At 32.3% G+C, this 24,653-nt stretch overlaps 1 protein-coding gene across 2 annotated transcripts in view; it reads left to right on the forward strand.

Moving 5' to 3' along the window:
- Nucleotides 1–2,161: 2,161 nt before the first annotated feature.
- The window catches only part of LOC127698233 (cyclin-dependent kinase-like 1), a 36,885-nt gene continuing 14,393 nt past the window's right edge, over nt 2,162–24,653 (forward strand). The window contains exons 1-4 of one of the 2 annotated variants that reach the window (XM_052201592.1): nt 2,162–2,768; nt 14,782–14,903; nt 20,743–20,815; nt 24,123–24,213. In XM_052201592.1, coding sequence (XP_052057552.1) covers nt 2,601–2,768; nt 14,782–14,903; nt 20,743–20,815; nt 24,123–24,213 — 454 coding nt within the window. In that variant the 5' untranslated portion in view covers nt 2,162–2,600. The remainder of the gene's footprint in view (nt 2,769–14,781; nt 14,904–20,742; nt 20,816–24,122; nt 24,214–24,653) is intronic. The other variant, XM_052201593.1, reaches the window with a different exon arrangement.

Below are 24,653 nucleotides of genomic sequence, written 5' to 3' on the forward strand. Positions count from 1 at the left end.
AGAATTTGGTAAATGATTTGGCCTGATAATTAAATAAGACCCAGACATGTTCAGCTTAAACTGAAATTGTAAGAAATAACAAATGTAATTGGTTTATTGCTGAAATACATTTAATTCAAACTTCTTGAAAAAATGCATTAAAAAAAAAAAACAAATTTAAAATTGTTTAAAAAAGGGGTTTAAAATTCTGTTAAATCCCCATCCCAGTAGCACCCACCCTTTAATCTTTCTATAATATGGATGTGTTGTTGCATGATAAATTTCAGTGTTTATTATATCATGGGTTCACCGACGGCTCACTTACTAGTATGAAATATAAAGAAAACTGATCTAGGCAACAACGTCTCAACTTTTAAAGAATTAATCATGGTAGTGGTTTTGAATGATGAATGTGATAATCGTAACATTTTTCCGTGACAGATTTTATGTACATATAAGAATTAACATTCAACAATTTAAAAGAAGAAATAAAAGGATAATTACATTATTTTTCGGATGAAAGTTCTTAGTTCAAAACGCCAATGTCGCATATTAAAAACAAAAATAAAAAAAAACCACGACGTCGTATAAAAACACATGTGAAATCAACCATTTACTGCAACTTGACCTTTACTTTTCTCCTACTTTACAATTAATACATTTCTTTACCACTTCTGACTTTGTTTGTTATTTTTATTAATAAAAGTTCAAAAGATGACTTATGGTTTTATAATTTTTTTGTGTAGTCTTTATAAAAATTAGCATCAGACACAAAAAGAATCAATGTGTTTTTCAGCCATACATGCATGTATATATATTTACACAGGCACTTGACTCAGATTTTTTTAACCTATATACTTCGATCAGTTTATTAAATGCTGATACTTGATAAAAAAGATACACCTGTGGTTTTTACAGCCATAATGACAATGTTTGCTATGTATTTATAATGTTATTAATGATTACCATGATAGGGTATGATGTATGATTGCAAATGAGACAACTAATCCCACAAAGACTAAAAGACAAACATGTGAACAACTAGTCTGGAATAACGTATTTTATTTATTAGTTGTAATTGCCTTTGGCTTTCAGTAACTGCGAGTACTCTTATGTCGGTGCCTTGTGTTTATTGTTTTTATGTTAGTGGTTTTTGTGACTCGTACCGATCTGTTGAGTTAAATCAACTGCAACTGATTTTTCAAGTACTGATCTTGTGTTTTGTTGTTACAGCACTGTCTCATGTTAGGGTAGGATTGAGCGCTCACAAACGTGTTTAACCCCGCCAACTTCTTTCTGTGCCTGTCCCAAGTCAGGAGCCTGTTGTACAGTGGTAGTCATTGGTTCATGTCTGTCATATTTGTTTTTCGTAAATTGTTTTTTTTTTCTCTCTCATAAATTAGGCTCGTTTGAAGTGTTTCACATTTTTCATGTCGGGGCCTTATAGCAGTTTAATCTATACAATATGGTATCTTCTCACGTACGGTGACCTATAATTGTTTACAACCACTTCATTTTAACTATTGACTGGTGGATAGTTGTCACATTGGTAATCATGCCACATCCCATGTTTATCTATAAATATTATCAGAGACATATGTCTCTGAAATCATGATAGAGACCAGTGATAATCCTTAAAGAGACAATTATTATTAGTATTTATTTTTTAAATCGATCTGAAATGATCTAACTAATATTTTGTGTCTAATATTTCGCCTCTTTTTTTATACAAATCAAATATCAGACAAACCGTCATTATTTTTCTTATCTGAAATATTTATATTTTTCTAAATTGTTAAATGGATATATAAATAAATAATTGTTAAGTGACAAACAGTAATATTTGGAAAAATAAAGGAGAACATAATTACTGGTGATAATATGGCAAAATATATCAAATCAATAATTCGAATAGCTATTTTTAACTTATTTAGCGGGTATTTCTAAGGGAAATGTAAATGTACTAGCAGGTGCTTTTAGCATGTTTGATCACGTGATTTAGTTACTATGGTCATAACCTCTGCTCCAAAACAATGACTGTTTACATCCGGAATACACAAAATGTAGTTCTAATGAACATGCTAAAAAATGTCATCGATGGAGAAAATACTGGAAACATTAAGTTTTTTTTTAACTCTTTAAACACTTCGTTTTATTCGTTTTAGATAATATTTAAATTTCTAGTCATATTAATCGCAAAACTTGTGCATTCTGCGGACGAATTCTTCACAAAAAAGAAAACCATCATGGCGACGTCTTTTTCTACACTTCATAATGGATAATGAAAAACGAAGAAAAAAGTCAAAGAGAAAATTATTACAATGTTATAACCATATGTAGAATAATATGGCAGACAAGGAACAATTCAGTGAACTATTTTGTTTGATAACATAGCAAATTGTATTGAAGTGAGACGTATAAAACTTGACGTGCCCGTGCGATTTTGCAGTGTTGTTAGTTTTATTTCATTCACACGATCGCACATGCATTTACCTCCATAGCACATAATTGTTATATGTAATAATAAGCATAAAAGCCGTATGCTAAAACGTGTCCCCTCTTATCTAGTCACACCTAAAAGCCAGTGATAGCAGCTTGCATTAACTATTCTCTATGACAATATGGAGAAATACGAGAAAATTAGCAAAATTGGAGAAGGATCCTACGGTGTTGTGTTCAAATGTCGGAACAGAGAAACAGGAGCACTTGTTGCTATCAAAAAGTTCATGGAATCAGAGGACGATATGCTTATTAAAAAGATAGCAATGAGAGAAATAAGAATGCTAAAGGTTTGTATTATGGAACTAAAATTTGCATACTGTACATGTAAATTCAATAGGTAAAATGAAAAGACTTTATTTCTATTACACTTATACGCTTGATTCAATTGTTATCTTTCCGTCAAAGTGTTTTATTTTCAGTTGCTGTTATACGTTATTTGATGTCATTTGTGCATTTGTTTGGCATAAATATGCACGTCAGTACATTGAACAAGGGATGAATATTTTAATGGGCATAACTTTCTGATAAACATGTTAAATGATAAAATTAATATATTTCTATAAAAAGGGTTGGATTTAGTACATAAGAATAAAGACGAGTATTTGAAAAATGTCAAGCTGGCATAATGGCTTTGTCAGTTCAAAGATGCTGGGATCCATTTAGTCCATGAAACATTTAAATGATGATAGAAATCAGCGTAAAGCAAAAAGAGTTCTTCCCGTAATGGAAATGATATGAATCATATGTATTGTCTGTCACATCACAGCTGTTCCCTTAATATTTTGACGTCACAAAAGAAAAGTGATTATTGTTTAACAACCATAGCTCAAGTGACGTGCAATAGCCATAAGGTCTATTATGATTAGATAAAATCATTCTTTGGTGGCCTCAGTGACTGAGTGGTCCAGGTAGACGAACTACCTAAGTAGTCCAACTGCATACATTATTGTGTACCATCCAACTTTCACGATTTATGGGGGATTTCCCCCATGAGAGGTGGTGACATGAATTTTGAAATTCTTTATTATATTAACTGAACAACTCAAAATACAATGTAGGCATTGAAATACTCATTCAAACAATTTAGTAGTAGATTAAAAACTTTAATGACAATATAAGAGGAGCATTAGGTATAAGACTGAAATATATATCTTTAAGCAATTATAGGCAATTGTACAGCCTTCAACAATGAGAAAAACCTATACCGTTACAATCGTACATGTTCAATGTATAGTCAGCTTTAAAAGGCCCTGACATGAAAAACATTAACCATTGAGTTCAATTGAGAAAACTAACTCAGTACGTAACTGCCTAATTTTTAACAAAACAATTTACCCAAAAACAAATATGACAAGACATGAACCAACAACAATCACTGAACTACAGGCTCCTGACTTGGGACGGCCACATCAAGAATTGGACAGGGTTAAACATTTTTGAAGGAGCCAACCCTCCCCTAACCTGGGACAGTGATTTAATGGCACAACATAAGAACAAACTATAAAAATCAGTGGAAAAAGGCTTAACTCATCAGATCTATATACATTGTATATTAAGCAGAAAAACATCGAACAAAAACACAGACCAGACTTGGCAGGCAATTTATACATCCCTCACAACAAAAAAGACAATGTACAGATCTGAGAGTACTCACAGTTACTGTCAGTGTCAGCTAGCTAGTTCAAAGCCAATAGCAACTTATAAAATAATCATGTATCCACTGTAAGACTCAATTCACAAATATCAATTAGTACACAGGGCTGTAACTAGGCATTGGCAACAGATGAGGCAGGGTCTGGGGGCCGCCGACTGAGATCCTCAGGAAAAGAGTGGGCCCAGGGGGTCAAAACCCCCTGCTGAAAATTGTAATATGAGGGTCCGTAATAAAACTTGTTACATCTTGTCTGTGAATGCTAGTTCGACTTTTCTTGTGCCACTTTGATGCCATCGTTTGAGAACAGCTTCTGTGTTCACTTGTCCGACATTGGACGTACGATGGACGTGAAACATGGCTAAAGAACATAATATGTCCTCAGTCATTGCTGACCTTTCACGAAATAGAATTTCCTTTATAATATAAGTTCCAAATGGAAGAAATATTCTGTAATATTTTTTCCACTTGAACAAATATTACAGAATTTGTTCCCTACAGAATAAAAGGTATAGAATATTTGTTCCAACAGGAAAAATTATTATAGCATTGTTTATAATGAACTTGTGGTAGGTGGAGCAAATATACATTGACAGACCTAGGCCTGCACCATGTCTTTAAATTTAAACGTTGATGGGCAGTAAAAGATCTCTCACATGAGCAAGAACCGACCGGCAATGTCAATAGTAGCTTCAAAATTGTAAGAATATTTTGATACAGGTCCCAATAAGCATATGCAATTGAGTCTGCAAGAGTCTTAACAAACTCTAAGTTGGATCTGGTACATTTAGCCACCCACCTGTCATTTTCTTGTCCCAGATCATTTGGATATAGCAAGTCATTCATGTACATGTATTCTGTTTTCATATCATAAATCATTGTAAATAATTTCTAGATTTATCTTGTTTACAAGAGCTGGTATGAGGTATACGTAATAGCCATAGAAAATTGTCTTCAGTTCATCTGGAAAATTGCAAATTTAAATGTGAAATGATATGGTCAATGAAAGGAAGAAAGTAGTTAATACGGTAATGATATTCAATACTTTCGACTGGTGTGTTTGCACTGTTGGTCTAACTTGTTCAAGAGACTTTCCGCAGGAAATAATAATTGTAGAACCAACATGACCAAATGCAGGTTCACTGGCGATGGTAATCAGGTAGAGAGTTCGATACCTAATGTAGTTGAAATAAAAGTACAGAAGCTGCACGTCAACATTAATTACTATTCAAAGTATGCATTACTTAATTCTTGACATAAAAATGCAATGATGTTTTCAACCCTGCATGCCTAGCTTTCTCCATTTTCTTTTTTTTTTTTCTTATTAATTTTTTTTGCCAGAAAATCAGACGAGGCAAATGTGTGTATTTTCTGGAAAAGATTTTAAAAAAAACCTCATTCGTCCGTCTGTACCACTTGAGGTTAAAGTTTTTGGTCAAGGTAGTTTTTATACGCCCGTTAATGGGACGTATTATGGTTGACCGTCTGTCCGTCCGTCCGTCGTCAACATGTAGGACATTAATTGAAAAACGCTTTAACCAATATGCATGAAACTTTGGTGAATTGTTTATATCTATTGACGTGAGCTCCCTTTTGTTTTTTATAAATTTCAGATTTACCATTTCCGAGTTTTGGGGTTTTATTCATTAAAAAAGGGGGGATTTTCCTGTTTTCGGACAATAACTCAAAAATAATTTCACCAATTTGCATGAAACTTTTGTGAATTGTTCATATCTATTGATGTGAGCTCCCTTTCATTTTTTATAAATTTCGGATTTACCGTTTCCGAGTTTTGGGGTTTTATTCATTAAAAAAAGGGGGGATTTTCCAGTTTTCAGACAATAACTCAAAAACAATTTCACCAATTTGCAAGAAACTTTGGTGAATTGTTTATTTCTATCGACATGAGCTCCCTTTTGATTTTTATAAATTGTAGACTATACATTTCCGATTTATGGGGTTTTATTCATTACAAAAAGGGAGATTTTCCAGTTTTGGGACAATAACTCAAAAATGCTTTTAGCATTTTTTATGAAACTTTGGTAAATTGTTTATATCTATTTTTGTAAGCTCCCTTTTGATTTCTATAAATTTTAGATTTTATGTTTGAGTTATAAGATTTTATTTGTTTATAGTCATAAGATTTTATTTGTTTATAGTCTGACAACAGATTTACTAAGTATTACACAACAGCACAGTGTATTGCACAACAGCAAGAAATCTTTCATATAACCAATTTCAAGTTCATTGACTACATTTATTCAGAAACCTATAATATATCAAATATTTAATTACAATCCAAATTCAGACCTGTATCAAGCTTGAATATTGTGTCCATTTTTGCCCAAACTGTTCAGGGTTGGACCTCTGCGGGCGTATCCAGCTGCGCTCAGCGAAGCAGTTTTTTGATGAAGTTGAAGTCCAATCAACTTGAAACTTAGTACACATGTTCCCTAAGGCTATGATATGATCTTTCTAATTTTAATGCCAAATTAGAGTTTTGACCCCAATTTCAAGGTCCACTGAACATAGAAAATGATAGAGCAAGTGGGGCATCCTAGTACTATGGACACATTCTTGTTTATAACTACTTGCCTCTGGTACATTGTATGCACCATATTTTCATTAAATCGTATACTAATTAAGAACATGAAACATCTCTAAAAAAACTAACTTTTTTTGTTTCTTTTGGTGGTTGGTGAGAACAATGACCAAATTAACACAAGAGGTATCCAGTTCAATTGTTCATATGCAAACTTGAAGTCTGATCCCAACACCAGCTTAAAGCTCAAATGTTTATATTGGCTGTAATTAAAATAACGAAGTAAAATTCAAAACAGTATTGCTCTGCTGTAAAACTGACTACCGGGTAAGCATCTACATTGTTCCTAAAAGAATAAAATTATATAAATGTTTTATGTTAGATACATTGTACATGTATTGATTACCTCCTAATTCAAGTGATTGCCCTAAAATAAAGAATGTTAGAGTTGCCTTCCATCTTGATATTTATTATATATGTAGATAGACAGAAACTGTAAAAAGCAAAAAATATCAGCAATACAAGAACTATAAATATAGTTTGTGTGCTTCATCTATAGGATGGCAACTAAAAAGGTTTGTGATTTTCGTCCAGGTTGATCAACCAGCATCAGCATGGCTGCAGTGTCTAAAAAAAGAACATTCAATCATGTAGGAGTCAAATAAAATGAGAATGGAAACGGGAAACTAAAGTATTGGCTAATATTTCTAAAACTATAGCAATTAGAAAAAAACTGACAAAGGATCCGGATAGAAAACAGGATCAGCACAACATAACAAGTTCTATTACCCTGAACATTTTGGAAAAATCTGTCCATCTGTTCTGGAGTTATTGCCCCTTAAATGTTGATTTAAAAAAAATTTGGCATTTCCTTGCCATCGTTTCAAAAACTAAAAAACTAGCTTAAAATTGTGTCACTGTGTCAAATGCAAAAATGATTAGCATGACAAGATTTATCCACCCTAAAAATTGTTGAAAAATGTAACTACTTTTATTTGTTATTGTCCCTGAAATATCAATTTTTCTCTCTCTAATTTTTAGCAGGTTTAGGCTATTATCATGAAAACTGTAAGAGCTAGGGTAAGTGTAAACTGCAGAAATGATCAGCATGTCAAGATCTTAGATCTTGGGTTGATTGATAAAGGCACTGGTGTTCCTCTTTTTATTATAAACCTTCCTTTTTTGCTCAACTGGCCGAAAGGCCAAGTGAGATTTTCTCATCACACCAGCTGGCACCCCTTGTTTTCGTCCTCAACTTTTACAAAAATCTTCTCCTCTGTATCTACTAGGCCAAATTTAACCAAACTTGACCACAATCAAAATGATCAGACAGACTAGATCTACAAATAAGTCAACATGACAGAAATCGTCAGGTGACTCCATGAGTTATTGCCCTTTTATGACCAATTTTACCATTTTTTTGCGTTTTTGATTAATATTTTACAAAAATCTTCTCGTCTGAAACTACTAGACCAAACTTAATCAAACTAGGCCACAATCATTATTAGGGTATATAATTTAAAAAATGTGTCCAATGATTCTGTCTGCAAACAGACATGGCCAACATGCCTAAAAATAGATCATAGGGATAAAATGCAAGTTTGTCTATTATCTTGAAAACCGTTATGAATAGAGAAAATCTGACAAAGCAAAAATGTTCAGAATATTAAGACCTACCTGCTATCTATTCATGTCAAAACTGTTGGACAGCTTCTTATGGGAGGAATTGCCCTTAAATGTAAAATTTTACTATTTTTTTTCATTTTTGATGATTATTTTGAAAATTTTGTTAGATAGAAAGAATATGTAATCAGGAAAAGATGTCAGCAAAACAAGCTCTACAAATAAGCCAACATAACTGAAATCATCTTATAGGAGTTATTGCTCTTTAATAACGATTTTTACAATTTTTTGCGTTTTTGTCTAATATTGTCACTGTAATAGATAGCTATAGATGGAAACTTTAAAGGGCCAAAATGATCAACAAGACAAGATCTACAATAAGTCATCATAGCTGAAATCTTCAGTTGACTTGTGATTGGAGTGATGATTTTTGTCTTGCTTGACGGAGTCAAAAAGCGATGGGCGGCGCCAACAATGTATTAGTTTGTGATTAGGTCTAGTTTATGATGAACCACTAGTGGTAAGTTAAAGATATTTGGTATGCAGTTGTATTAGTATTGGCACATCTCATTACCATGGAGATTTTTTGGCCCCACCCCCTCAGTTATGGTCTATTGACTTTGAAATTTTTGCTTAGTTTTCATGTATTAGTTTGTGATTAGGTCAGTTAATTGGGAACCACTAGTGGTAAGTTAATGATAATTGGTATGCAGTTGTATAAGCATTGGCATATCTCATTTCCATGGCGATTATTTGGCCCCGCCCCCTCAGTTATGGTCTATTGACATTGAAACTTTTGCTTAGTTTTCATGTATTAGTTTGTGATTAGGTCAATTTATGGGGAACCACTAGTGGTAGGTCAATGATATTTGGTATGCAGTTGTATTAGCATTGCTACATCTCATTACAATGGAGATTATTTGACCCTGCCCCCTCAGTTATGGTTTATTGAATTTGAAATTTTGCTTAGTTTACATGTATTAGTTTGTGTTTAGGTTTGTTTAAAGGGAACTCCTTATGATAAGTCAATGGTATTTGGTATGCAGTTGTATTAGCATTGGCACATCTCATTTTCATGGAGATTGTTTGGCCATGTACCTTCAGTCATGATTCATTGACTTTGAATATTTGCAAAACTTACATGTAAAAGTGTTGCTATTTTAATTTCAACATTTGCATTATCGAAATAACCAAAAAGCGAGACATATCTCTGTGATAACAGTTTATTACCTTTTATTTTAGTCTTTGCCTATTATCTAGAAAAGTATAATAGATACAAATGTAGATAGATAGAAACTATAAAAAAGCAGAAATGATCTGCAGGACAAGATCTACAAAAAGTCAACATGACTGAAATTGTCAGTTAACTCTCTATAGAGTTATTGTCCTTTCATGATGATTTTTACCAAAAAGTTTCCATTGTTGAAGATGCAGGTGAGTGACACAGGCTCTTTAGAGCCTCTAGTTTTTCTTTAAATAAAAAAATTAAATCTGGCTGTATTGATTTAAAAGGGAAAAATTGAAGAAAAAAAGGACAAAACACATGATTTCAACTTTGCTATTACAAACTTCCTGTTTCTTTTTTCTTCATACTAAATAACTCTTTTGTTATGAAATTCTTTAGTTTTTTACTGGTTTTCTTAATCTATGATAAATGTTATATATCAAAGTCTGTCATACATTTAAAACTAAAAATAGAAACGTCCTCTTTGTTCATCGTGTCAGGAGTCAACGAAAAAGCAAATTATTTTGTTGTTGCATGCATGGCTAAACAACATTAAATAAACCTTGTGATACACCTTGCCTGGTAAAGGGACATTATAAAAATTCATCAAGGACTAGACTGTTTTCCTGTTCACACCCATATGTCATAAACCCACTTGAATTAAATGATTTATGGTCTTGAATACATGTAGGCTTTGTTTATTTTACAGAATTCATCTAGGTGTTAACAATTTACCATTTCACTTGCTCATGCAGTGGCAGATTCAGCAAGGTTCAAATTTTTTTTTGTTAGACTTCTGTACTGTATATCAGTAATGTTTGTTCTGATACTCCTAAACATTGAGTTCATACTTTAAAGTGCTATAGACATGCTATAAAGTGCTAAATATATGCTATGAAGTGCTAGAGACATGCAGCAGGTGGTGCATGCTATAAAGTGCTAAAGAGACTAAGGGATTTCATTTTTACTTAACATTGTATCATCCATTAAGGTACATGTATATATCATATGTACTTAACATTGTATCATCCATCAAGGTACATGTATATATCATATGTACTTAACATTGTATCCTCCATCAATGTACATGTATATATCATACATTTGTATGTACTTAACATTGTATCATCCATCAAGATACATGTATATATCCAACCAGTAACAATGTATCATCCATTGAGGTACATGTACCGGTATATACATTGTATATCCAACCAGTAACATTGTATCATCCATCAAGGTACATGTATATATCATATGTATTTAACATTGTATTATCCATCAAGATACATGTATATATCATATGTATTTAACATTGTATCATCCATCAAGGTACATGTATATATCTAACCAGTAACAATGTATCATCCATCAAGGTACATGTATATATCCAACCAGTAACAATGTATCATCCATCAACGTACATGTATATATCCAACCAGATGGTTATTTTTAGACTTGACAATTTTTATGCAGTTCTGTAAGCAGCAACTTATATAACTGGGATATAAGTTTCTCTTTGATCCAAGAGACAGCATCCAGTGCAAAATAATTTTTTAGATTTTCATTCTTTTACTGGTAAATGGTCTTAAGTTTTTGCACAAACATTGAGATCGATATTGTCTAAAGTTTAAGTTTAATATAACCTTTTTTCAAACCATTATGGGATTTACAATTCTTAAAAGAAGCTCATTAACAAGAATTAGAACCATCAAAACCAGGAATTTTTTCACTGATATTCAGTATGAACTCCCCTTAGCCATGCTTGCATTTCTAACCCTGTCCATTGGGTTAGTTTTCATCATACTGTTCATACATTTCTTCATAAATTTTCCGGAATTCAAAATTATTCCAGTTCCACAGATTCCTTGTTTGAACTAAATTTTGTTTATATTTATTTTCTTACATTTATCAGTAAGGTAAAAGGACTTAGTTTTTTGGCAGTCAGCATACTCTTTTACATTCCAGCAGCAGTTGCACCTGAGATGCAAGTTCTTTATTTTATCTCAATTTCAATTCATGCATAGACCACTAAAAACTTGGAATTTTAGTAATATTTAAATATGAATTCATTGATCTCATTTGCAAGGATATTTTGAGGCTTCTTATTATACCCCAAGTTTTTGAAGCCTTGGTTTATAGTGATAGTGAAGTCTGTCCTTTTGTCCTTCTTTCAATTTTTTATCTTCTACTACTAAACAACTTGATCTGGATGGCCGAGTGCTTTAAGTAGTACATCTACAGTGATCATTAGCCTGTCAACACTCAGGTTTTGATGGCCGAGTGGTCTAAGTAGTTCATCTACAGTGATCATTAACCTGTCATCACTCAGGTTTTGATGGCCGAGTGGTCTAAGTAGTTCATCTACAGTGAGCATTAGCCTGTCAACACTCAGGTTTTGATGGCCGAGTGGTCTAAGTAGTTCATCTACAGTGATCATAAACCTGTAAACACTCAGGTTTTTATGGCCGAGTGGTCTAAGTAGTTCATCTACAGTGATCATTAGCCTGTCAAAACTCAGGTTTTGATGGCCGAGTGGTCTAAGTAGTTCATCTACAGTGATCATTAGCCTGTCAACACTCAGGTTTTGATGGCCGAGTGGTCTAAGTAGTACATCTACAGTGATCATTAGCCTGTCAACACTCAGGTTTTGATGGCCGAGTGGTCTGAGTAGTACATCTACAGTGATCATTAGCCTGTCAACACTCAGGTTTTGATGGCTGAGTGGTCTAAGTAGTACATCTACAGTGATCATTAGCCTGTCAACACTCAGGTTTTGATGGCCGAGTGGTCTAAGTAGTACATCTACAGTGATCATTAGCCTGTCCACACTCAGGTTTTGATGGCCGAGTGGTCTGAGTAGTACATCTACAGTGATCATTAGCCTGTCAACACTCAGGTTTTGATGGCCGAGTGGTCTAAGTAGTACATCTACAGTGATCATTAGCCTGTCAACACTCAGGTTTTGATGGCCGAGTGGTCTAAGTAGTACATCTACAGTGATCATTAGCCTGTCCACACTCAGGTTTTGATGGCCGAGTGGTCTAAGTAGTTCATCTACAGTGATCATTAGCCTGTCAACACTCAGGTTTTGATGGCCGAGTGGTCTAAGTAGTTCATCTACAGTGATCATTAGCCTGTCAACACTCAGGTTTTGAGTGTGTTGACTTGGATTGACAGCTGTTTTCCTGCAGAAGGTGGTAATCTTTCTGGGTACCAAGGCTAGATCCACCAATAAACACAAGCTGCCACAAGTTGAACTATAACAATCAATCAATCAAATTGCTGTGGGTTTTTTTTTCTCATTCTTTTATAAATAACTGGGAAAATAAGATTGAATACTGAAACTGGATTTTAACTTTGCTGATACCTCTGTTATAGTCGTCTCATATATTATCGCCTACTAATGGGAAAATAGAAGTCACATGTACTTTAAAGCTAAAACTAATCAAGTTTATCATAATCTCATTTACAAACCTTTTCATCTTTTGAAGCAGTTTTGTGGTTTATATAGAGACTTATAAAAATACACTCTGTATTAATAAAGTTTACAATTATATCTTATTTTAAAATACATTTCACCAGAAAAAAACAATTAAGTTTTAGTAAATTTGAATAATTGTACAGCTTAAAGACTGGTCTTTTCTTTTGAAACAAAATAATGAAACATTCTTTAAATTATAATTCATTGAAAACAGTCACACTTGTTATTCTTATGAAATATATGAAAACAGATAATTTGAATAGAATTATCAAAAAGTATTTTCTGGATGTCATGAATTTAATAGAAAAAGTTCACAAAGTAGACACGTTATAAAATATTGTTTTTCTTTCCAATAATACAGGGATAAAAGATTTAAACTTTGTAGACATTTGATCAATGAAAAAGTATATGTTCATGTAAATCATGGCCTGATCAATTTTCATATAGACCTTGCATGATTTTACTATGTTTAGAACTGAAATTCGTGATAGGCAATACAGTAGTACTGTACATGTACCTAAACATAGATTTGATAGATGTTGGTTATGTGTCTATTGCAAATTTTTGCTCACTGAAATACAAAAGAAGTTATAGACAAGAGTTCTAAAAAACCAAATTTGAATATTTACTAGTTCCATGAAGGTGTGTTTGTTGTATGTCATGAAGGGTTATTTTTTCTGGAAAGTTATTACTTTTAACCTTTCTTCCAATGATTTTTTCTAGTTTGAAAAAATAAATACCTTTGCAATTTCAGGAGCCAAATAATGGCTCTTAGAATACATCCTCCTGCTGCAATCTTTAGACAAATGTCTTTTATCAAAGGTGTAACACTATAAAATACATATCTTAGTAATTGTCATTCATTTTACCAAGTTCGTATTTCTCAACCTAGAGACTTTAAAAGGTGAATAATCGATCTCGGACAAATCAACCAGTTGATCACGTGATCGAAATTGTACACAGCTTAACACCGGAAATTTGAAAATTGAAAAACAATAGCGCTGATATTTGATTGGTTAGCGTTGCGGTCTGCCCAATAGAACAGCGCTGAATACCGCAGCGCTAAAACGGCCTGGGGAGAACACTGCACCACATCATTGGTGCTGATTCCAAACATTACCAAATTGTACTATTGAGAGTTTGACATATGAGACATGTATATACACTTGCCTGTTTTAATTATTTGTGGACTTGTAGATTTCTATTTTGTTTGAAAGTTGTCTTAAGAAGTGAGGGTTCTGTTAATAGTCATCTTCTTATTGTTAAAACAGTCTTCTAAAAAAAATCACGGTTTCTAGCCTATTGTGGTGGTATATGTTCACAATCATAATTCTTTCATTCTGATCTTTAAGGCCACACTTAACAAATTCTTTGTGTGATGTTGCCTCACCCATGCCTTATAGGGTTGGGTAGGCAGGTAGGGATTTTTTGGGGGATCAACAACATAAGTTACATGTTTTAGACAAGAAAACTGCATTAGAATACGAAAAAAATCTTTTAAATAAATTTGAAACCATTTGTGTCATAAATTTTTTCGGGTAGGCTGCTTTTTAGGTGGGTAGGTAGGTGACATCAAATAATCTTAATTTTATTTTTGGCCTTACCCTCTGTATCCTCCAGTCCAATGCATCATAAAAGAGTGGGGAATATAGTGTATCAGGCTTGCAGATTTGATTTGATTTTGATGTACAGTTCCCTTGAATTTAGGAACTTGCTAATTCAAGGTACTGCCAAGAATTTAAAAAAAATGAAAAGTTTACTTCTTTTTTTTTCAGCAATTGAAGCATCAGAATTTGGTTAATTTAATAGAAGTATTTCGACGGAAGAAAAAGCTTCATTTAGTGTTTGAATATGTAGATCATACGGTGCTAACAGAGCTTGACAGAAATCCACGAGGGTGAGTTGTTAAGTTTGTGTAATAATTTAAAAGTGGGAAATTTGACCACAAGCTGTCAAAGTGGCAATCTTTTGCTTTGTACATTTAAGGAATATTTTGCTAATGTTAAGTATATAGTTGTATTGCAAATACTTGATTGTAAGTATCAAAATAATAGCAGTATATACATTTTGTACATTTGCCTCTTCATTTTTCCATCTGTCTTTCTAGAACAAACAGTAAATGGAATAAACATTTTTTATTAGTTCATTATTATTCATGGAATACCAATTTTTCGTTACTTTAATGGGTGTAGGTAAACCAGGAATTTTTATGTTCAAATGAATGATAAGGTTTCTATAGACTTATATACAGACTTTAAAAAAAAAAACAAAATTAAATATACTCTAAAATACCATTTTCTCTCAATCCATGAAAATAAATCAATTCACAGTAATTTACGAAAGCATTGCAAATTATACCGAAAAAGAAATGAAATGAAATTTGATTTTAATTCCTCACATTAATCATTAAAGAGTTATAACTTTTTTCAAAATGTTACACTAAGGTTGCAACTCTCTCAGCCAAATTTGACCTTAGGTGGATTTTGTTATTCTTTTAGGCCCCTTTTTTGGTCATATATATATATATATCCTTTGATATTAAGTATGTATACACCCTTGGCGTACTATATTGATATTAAGTATGTATACACCCTTGGCTTACTATATTGATATTAAGTATGTATACACCCTTGGCTTACTATATTGATATTAAGTATGTATACACCCTTGGCTTACTATATTGATATTAAGTATGTATACACCCTTGGCTTACTATATTGATATAAAGTATGTATACACCCTTGGCTTACTATATTGATATTAAGTATGTATACACCCTTGGCTTACTATATTGATATTATGTATACACCCTTGGCTTACTATATTGATATTAAGGCTTACTATATTGATATTAAGTATGTATACACCCTTGGCTTACTATATTGATATTATGTATACACCCTTGGCTTACTATATTGATATTAAGTATGTATACACCCTTGGCTTACTATATTGATATTAAGTATGTATACACCCTTGGCTTACTATATTGATATTAAGTATGTATACACCCTTGGCTTACTATATTGATATAAAGTATGTATACACCCTTGGCTTACTATATTGATATAAATATAGATTCTACCACTGCATCGAGTGTGATACGATATTTATCCACTCGAGACAGTTAAATTTTCAAATTTAAAATGCGAGGCTCGCCGAGCGTTTTAAATATTTAAAATTTAACTGTCGAGAGTGGATAAATATCGTATTACACGAGATTTGGCGGTGGAATCTGTTTCTCTAATGATTTTCAAACAATATGCAGGCAAACTTATTCCTTTTTATACGACCGCAAAAATTAAAAATTTTTTGGTTGTATATTGGTATGACGTTGGCGTCGTCGTCGTCGTCGTCCGGCGTCGTCCGAAGACACATTGGTTTTCGCACTCTAACTTTAGTTTAAGTGAATGGATCTCCATGAAATTTCACCATAAGGTTCAATACCACGAAAGGAAGGTTGGGATTGATTTTGGGGGTTATGGTACCAACAGTTAAGGAATTAGGGGCCAAAAAGGGGCCAAAAATAAGCATTTTTGTAACTTTCAGACAATAACTTGTGTGTAAGTGTATGGATCTCTCTGACATTGTACCACAAGGTTCCATATCACAAAGGGAAGGCTGTAATTGATTTTGGGGGTAATTGCCTCAAAATTTTAGGAATTAGGGGCCAAAAAAGGGGCAAAAAACAAGCATTTTTCTAGTTTCATGACAATAACTTGTGTGTAAGTGTTTGGATATTTCTGAAATTGTACTACAAGGTTCCATATCACAAAGGGAAAGCTGGAATTGAGTTTGGGGGTAATTGCCCGAAACGTTTAGGAATTGGGGGCCAAAAAGGGGCCAAAAATAAGCATTTTTCTAGTTTCCAGACAATAACTTGTGTTCAAGTGTATGGATCTCTCTGAAATTGTACTGCAAGGTACCATACCACAAAGGGAAGGCTGGGATTGAGTTTGGGGGTGATGAATCATAAGGGGGTTCAAAAAATTGGGGGGGGGGGATTTTTTTTTTTTTTTTTTTTCTTTTTATTCCTTTTTTTTTCTTTTAAAATTTTCCATTTTAAGTTGGTTATTTCTGATTTATATTTAAAAGCAAATAATAATGATATGGTAGGAGATACACACCAAACAGGATGTGTAAATTATTATATAATAAGTATTGTGCAATAGCAAGAAATTTTCAATTGCACAGTATTGCACAATAGCAAGAAATCTTTAATTGCACAGTATTGCGCAATAGCAAGAAATCTTCAATTTAACAGTATTGCGCAATAGCAAGAAATATCCAATAGCACAATATTGCGCAATAGCAAGAAATTGTCAATTGTACAGTATTGGGCAATAGCAAGAAATATTCAATTGCACAGTATTGTGCAAAAGAAGATACTTCGTATAAATTGCTTATTTCTTGATCAATTTCAATGGGGTTTTATTCTTGAATTCTTGGGGTTCTTTAATATGCTGAATCTAACCGTGTATTAAGTTTTTGGATTTTGGGCCCCGTTTTTAAATTGGTCCACATTGAGGTCCAAAGGGTCCAAAATTTAACTTTGTTTGATTTCATCAAAAATTGAATTATTGGTGTTCTTTGATATGCCGAATCTAACCGTGTATTTAGATTTTTAATTTTGGGTCCCGTTTTTTAAATTGGTCTACATTAAGGTCCAAAGGGTCCAAAATTAAACTTAGTTTGATTTTGACAAAAATTGAATTCTTAGGGTTCTTTGATATGCTGAATCTAAACATGTGTTTAGATTTTTGATTATGGGCCCAGTTTTCAAGTTGGTCCAAGTTGGGGTCCAAAATTAAACTTTGTTTGATTTCAACAAAAATTGAATTTTTGGGGTTCTTTGATATGCTGAATCTAAACATGTGTTTAGATTTTTGATTATGGGACCAGTTTTCAAGTTGGTCCAAGTTGGGGTCCAAAATTAAACTTTGTTTGATTTCAACAAAAATTGAATATATGGGGTTCTTTGATATGCTGAATCTAAACATGTATTTAGATTTTAGATTTTTGGCCCAGTTTTCAAGTTGGTCCAAATTGGGGTCCAAAATTAAACTTTGTTTGATTTCAACAAAAATTGAATATATGGGGTTCTTTGATATGCTGAATCTAAACATGTATTTAGATTTTAGATTTTTGGCCCAGTTTTCAAGTTGGTCCAAATTGGGGTCCAAAATTAAACTTTGTTTGATTTCAACAAAAATTGAATATATGGGGTTCTTTGATATGCTGAATCTTACCATGTATTTAGATTTTTTATTTGTGGGCCCGCTATCAAATTGGTTCATATTGAGATCGAAAGGGTCCAAAATTAAACTTTGTTTGATTTCATCAAAAATTGAATTATTGGGGTTCTTTGATATGCCAAATCTAATTGTGTTTTTAGAATTTTAATTTTGGGTCCCGTTTTTTAAATTTGTCTACATTAAGGTCCAAAGGGTCCAAAATTAAACTTAGTTTGATTTTAACAAAAATTGAATTCTTCGGGTACTTTGATATGCTGAATCTAAACATGTGTTTAGATTTTTGATTATGGGACCAGTTTTCAAGTTTGTCCAAGTTGGGGTCCAAAATTAAACTTTGTTTGATTTCAACAAAAATTGAATATATGGGGTTCTTTGATATGCTGAATCTAACCATGTATTTTGATTTTGGACATTGTACCATAATAGGTAAATTAAAAAAATTGAAGTTCTTAGACCACATTCTTTCTGTGTCAGAAACCTATGCTGTGTCAAATATTTAATCACAATCCAAATTCAGAGCTGTATCAAGCTTGAATGTTGTGTCCATACTTGCCCCAACTGTTCAGGGTTCGACCTCTGCGGTCGTATCAAGCTGCGCCCAGCGAAGCATTTTATTTTTGAATGATCTGCAAAAAGATGTGTTCTTTCTATGTGACGTCATCAGGCATGGTCGCCTTTTTTCATGCCGTCACAATAGGAAATTCAGAGGAAAGCAAGAAAATTCGACGTCATAATCGGATTTTAACCAATGAAGAACTGAGATCAAACGAACCACACGTTGATTAAATTTTTTTTATACAATGGGTGCAGAAAGGGATAAATTGACGAAGAATTAGAGAAAGTATGTATACACCCTTGGCTTACTAAATTGATATAAAGTATGTATACACCCTTGGCTTACTATATTGATATAAAGTATGTATACACCCTTGGCTTACTATATTGATATAAAGTATGTATACACCCTTGGCTTACTAAATTGATATAAAGTATGTATACACCCTTGGCTTACTATATTGATATAAAGTATGTATACACCCTTGGCTTACTATATTGATATAAAGTATGTATACACCCTTGGCTTACTATATTGATATAAAGTATGTATACACCCTTGGCTTACTATATTGATATTATGTATACACCCCTTGGCTTACTATATTGATATAAAGTATGTATACACCCTTGGCTTACTATATTGATATAAAGTATGTATACACCCTTGGCATATTGATATAAAGTATGTATACACCCTTGGCTTACTATATTGATATAAAGTATGTATACACCCTTGGCTTACTATATTGATGTTAAGTATGTATACACCCTTGGCTTACTATATTGATATTAAGTATGTATACACCCTTGGCTTACGAAGTTTAGGGTTTGATCATTCCTGATGAAAGTAAATCCAGCATTTTGAAAGCACAAAATTTATTAAAATTAAATCTATTTTCATTTTATTTCCTGAATGGGTTTCAAAATGGACAGCCTTTTTATGCCCTCGCCGTAGCGGAGGGGGCATTAAGTTTTACCCTTGTCCATCTGTACGTACGTCCCAAAATTGGTTTCCGTTCTCTAACTTGAGTTTTCCTCAACCAAATGCTATGAAACTTATACACAATGCTTATTACCACAAAACACAGATCAAGTTTGAATTTTGGTGTCGTCACTTTAACCGTTCTAGTTAGTTAAAATTTTGCTCAAATGATTGCAAATTACTTAATTTTATGTAACATCTATATTTTCTCAGCTTGCACAGTATTTGGACCGATCTCACACCCATATCAGCCTATGGGGAAATCCTTTTTATTTTTAAATCAGGTTTAAGCATATTTCATGTTCATGTATGCATTGGATACATGTATACCTCTTCCAAATGTGTCTTAGATAAGTTTTTATTCAGGCTTTGTTTTAGATCATTGAAAATTAATAATTCACAAAATTCAAAAGTAAATTGAAGGAAAACATGAATAGTAATAAAAGTTTAATCTTAAACAGAATTATAGAAATAATTGATTAATTCAAAGATAAAAATTATATCTGTTATAATTTGTAGTGATTTGAAATTTCTGAAAATATTGTTCAATATACCAAATTATTTCAGTTGAAAATGCTTCAACATTCAAAGAGCAGTTGAACAGAATTTGTTTAATTTTCATAACAGTCACATATGAAAGTAAAAAGTTTTATAAAATTAATTTAAATTGTCAAAACATGTCTGGTATCTCTTTTATATGAAATGATTTGCCTTGCTATTGGCGAACATAGTTTCTCCATAGATGTATAAACTGTAGATCATAGATGTATAAACTGTAGATCATAGATGTATAAATCCACATCTATGGTTTCTCAGACCACTCAATTGTTTTACACTAAATGATTGTCTGTGTATACGTAATGCATAGATTACTTGTTAGAGTAACCAACTCTCTATAGCCTCATATTTTTGTTCATAATTTATAAAATATTTTTTTTCAGAGTTCCGGAACATTTTACCAAAAAGATAATATACCAAACTATACAAGCTATAAAGTTTTGTCATCAACATAATGTAAGTATGACACTTGAATATTGAAATATAATGTTTTATGATGATATTAATATAAAAAGGATCGTAACCAAGGAAGATTAGCACAAGTAATTTGAAGTAAAGTATAGTTTGTATATTTAATTTATTTGCTGAGACTCAAATCATCAAATTTATAGCCATAAAACTTAAAATTGTAAAAAAATATCAATTGCAAGCCAAGGCCAATATATCTCGGCATTCTTCAGGAACAATTGCTCCTTCATAAATAGTTCTGTCTTTCATACTTGACAAAGAAATGTGACTTTTTATAACTTCAAACCATAATTTATGGAATAAAACCATTGTAGGCTCTTTTGTGGTTGTTAAGTTTCTCAACATTAAATGTAAATTGTAATGAAATAACAGAAATTGATTGTGAAGAGCTGTAATTGGGTGTCTCCAGGAAATGTGTGACTCTTAATGGCACAGATTATACCTTGTAATGCTGTACTTATAGTGTTATAGCTACAATGTTTACTCAAATCTTATCACCACAAATTTTCTCTTTAAAAATTCTAATTTTATTGGATGATTTATCAACAACTAGACTTTACTAGAGAAATCATTTCATTGATAATACATTGAAAAATTAAAAAATCCATGATATTCTGTTCGTATGTAATATCTAGATAAGTGGACACAGGTCTGGTATTTGCTTATTCTTCCTGAGAAATACAGAAGTTGGTCTGTGACATGACAGTTGTAAAACAGTTAAAAATGCTAGTCATCCTAGTATCATATCTACTAATATCAAGTGAAAATGTAACATGCACAATTTGTATTAATGTATATACATTTTAAGTCAGTTATTACAGTTTTAAAGATTTTGAAGAAATTTGTTTTCTGATAAAAGAAAGAACATCAATCCAAATTAATTTTAATATAATAGAGAGTTGTTCTTAAAAAATGCCCATGTAATTATATTTCATCTGTTTATTATGTTATGATCATGTATAAATTGATAGCCAACAGTATAACAAGCTTGTTGTGTGTTAAACAGGATCTTACTTGTTATATGACTGAATAAGAAATATCATGTCATAGCCATATTAGGTGTATAATTTGATGATAATAATGGATATGATTTGAAATTGATAGTAATTTATTTGTTGTTCAACATTTCTTTGATATTATCAAATATAGTGAACAAATTTCAATCCAATTTTAACTTCAAATTACTAAGAAGTTGATAGGTGGTTGATCAATGCAAAAATATGATGTTGCTGAAATATGATACATGTGTATTTTATCATTAAAGATGAAAAGCTTTGGCTGTTTTTTTTAAAACCTTGTTTTCATGAATTTTCTCGTGAGAAATTCCAATTTAAAGGTGTGTTATGTAACAACATTTATTAAAGATATAAGAAACCTCTTTAACATTTATAACGTGTTGTTTTCGTTTTTTACAGTCTTAAACGAATACAAATTAAATTTAAATATTTGAATCAAAGTAGTTCATCAGACTATAAAAGTTATTAGAGCAAACTTTTGTGCATAACTAACTAGCAGGCAATCTGAAATGATACTTACAAAAAGATCAAAATGATGTAATATTTATTGATATATTTGTCACAATGGCATAGTGTACACTTAATATTGTTCAATGGCTGCTTTAATGTTTAATTAGAAAAAAAACACAATCTTTTACGGGCCTTTTATAGCTGACTGTGCGGTATGGGCTTTGCTCATTGTTGAAGGCCGTACAGTGACCTATAGTTGTTAAATTCTGTATCATTTGGTCTCTTGTGGAGAGTTGTCTCATTGGCAATCATACCACATATTCTTTTTTTTATATTTTATGTTGTTATGGAATTCTTTATTTAATGATAGCTCTTGTCGGAACTATAAAGTTACATGTTTGACCTTACTTACTGTTTCACTAGGGTCTCGACTCACGATTTGGTGGCATTGATGACTGAGTGGTCTATGTAGTTAGGTTGTGAGTTCGAATCCAGCACATGGTAGGTGTGCTAGACCCCAATCTTAATTAACTAGGATTGTCAGTTTTCCAACGGAAAAGTCAGCGGTTCTCTCCGGGCATTCTGGCTTCCTCCACCTGTACAAACTGATCGCCATGAAATAGCATAAGAGTGCTGAAAGTGGGGTAATACACCAATCAATCAATCATTATAAATCTTATTTCTTGGATGTTGACAAAGGTCAAGCTAAATTTTCAAGTTAAAGTATGTTTCTTTATGACTGTCATGATAGGTCAACAATATTCAGTAAGTGGATTAGCTAGGGAATTATATCCCTGTCTGACTTATGTCATATGACCTTGTTACTGTACGCAAAAGGTCAAAGATATTTGGTCTATTGATCTGTGACTTGTAAGGAGTATATATCTCATATTGACATTAATTTCACACTACAGTGATCAGTTCAAGTTAGCAAGAAGATTCCTGTTCCTCAACTATACATGATAGGTGGACATGTTTGGTATATGGAAAGGATAGGAGAATATGTTTCTGTTTGACATATGTTGACATGTTTGGTATATGGAAAGGATAGGAGAATATGTTTCTGTTTGACATATGTTGACATGTTTGGTATATGGAAAGGATAGGAGAATATGTTTCTGTTTGACATTTGTTGACATGTTTGGTATATGGAAAGGATAGGAGAATATGTTTGACATATGTCTTTTGCTTTTGACCTTAGTTTCAGGCTTCCGTGATATATGTGTGTTGCATGATACAAAATTATGAATGGTGAATTTTAGAATAACGCATTGAAATAAATACTGCATGCTTATTTTTTGGGGGTTTTATTTTTTAAAGAAATTTGAATTCTGTTTAGACAAATTCAACTGCACAATGAAGTTACTGTATTTATTAGGAAATTTTTTTGTGTCTAATTTTTCTCTATTTTTGGGGAAGACAATTTATTGCCAAATTTACCCCAAGCAAACATCCATCTGTTCTTTTAAATGAATTGTACAAAGCCATTAAAAGAGAATAGCGAACACAATGAAGATTCAACTTCCACATCTAATTCCCAAACCGTGAATAAAACCTGATACTAATTTATTTGCGGATCTTTTTTTGTCATTTAATTTTCATTTTACATGAATTGACAGGCATTCACAACACATATATTTATCTATAGTGGCACAAAATTGGGTATCTGTCACGAGAAAAGGAAATAAAATGAAACAAAGAAAACAAAATGTTGAACACCTAAACCATTTTTTTCATTAAAGAAACCAAATAGGGAGCAATAAAATATTGATTTCTAATCAATAAAGAGCTTTGTTCTATGTCACTATGGTAAAATTTCTTTATTTCAGTGTATCCACAGAGATGTAAAGCCAGAAAATATACTGATATCTAGACAAGGCACAGTTAAATTATGTGATTTTGGATTTGCAAGAGTCTTAAGTAAGTATGATATTATTGAACAGAACTAGTTTATACAACATTTTCATGTCCTAGGTCAGAAATCTCATCTGTGGTTGTTTGCCTTTCCATAATGTTTTTTTATGTTTAGAGAATTTAGTGTCAGTGGGAGAAATTATTTTAGTTTTATTTACAACTTATTTAGATGTGGGACGATCAAGAGCTTGACAAGTTTTATAGACATCTGTCTATGTTGATATCTAAATGTCTTTTAGTTATGGTTGCTGTCTATGAAGTATATCTTGCATCTTAAAGATTTAGAAAGACTTACTGCACAGGTTCTTTTATAATACATGAACTAGTTTTTAAACACTTCATAGAGGTCTATGAAGTTCTATAATCTTATTATACCCCACACAAATTTTTTGCGAAGGGTATAATGTTTTTGACCCGTCTGTCCTGTCCGTCTGTCCGTCAGTCCT

Source organism: Mytilus californianus, unplaced genomic scaffold (assembly GCF_021869535.1).
Source record: "Mytilus californianus isolate M0D057914Y unplaced genomic scaffold, xbMytCali1.0.p SCAF_4, whole genome shotgun sequence".
Taxonomy (NCBI): Eukaryota; Metazoa; Mollusca; class Bivalvia; order Mytilida; family Mytilidae; genus Mytilus; species Mytilus californianus.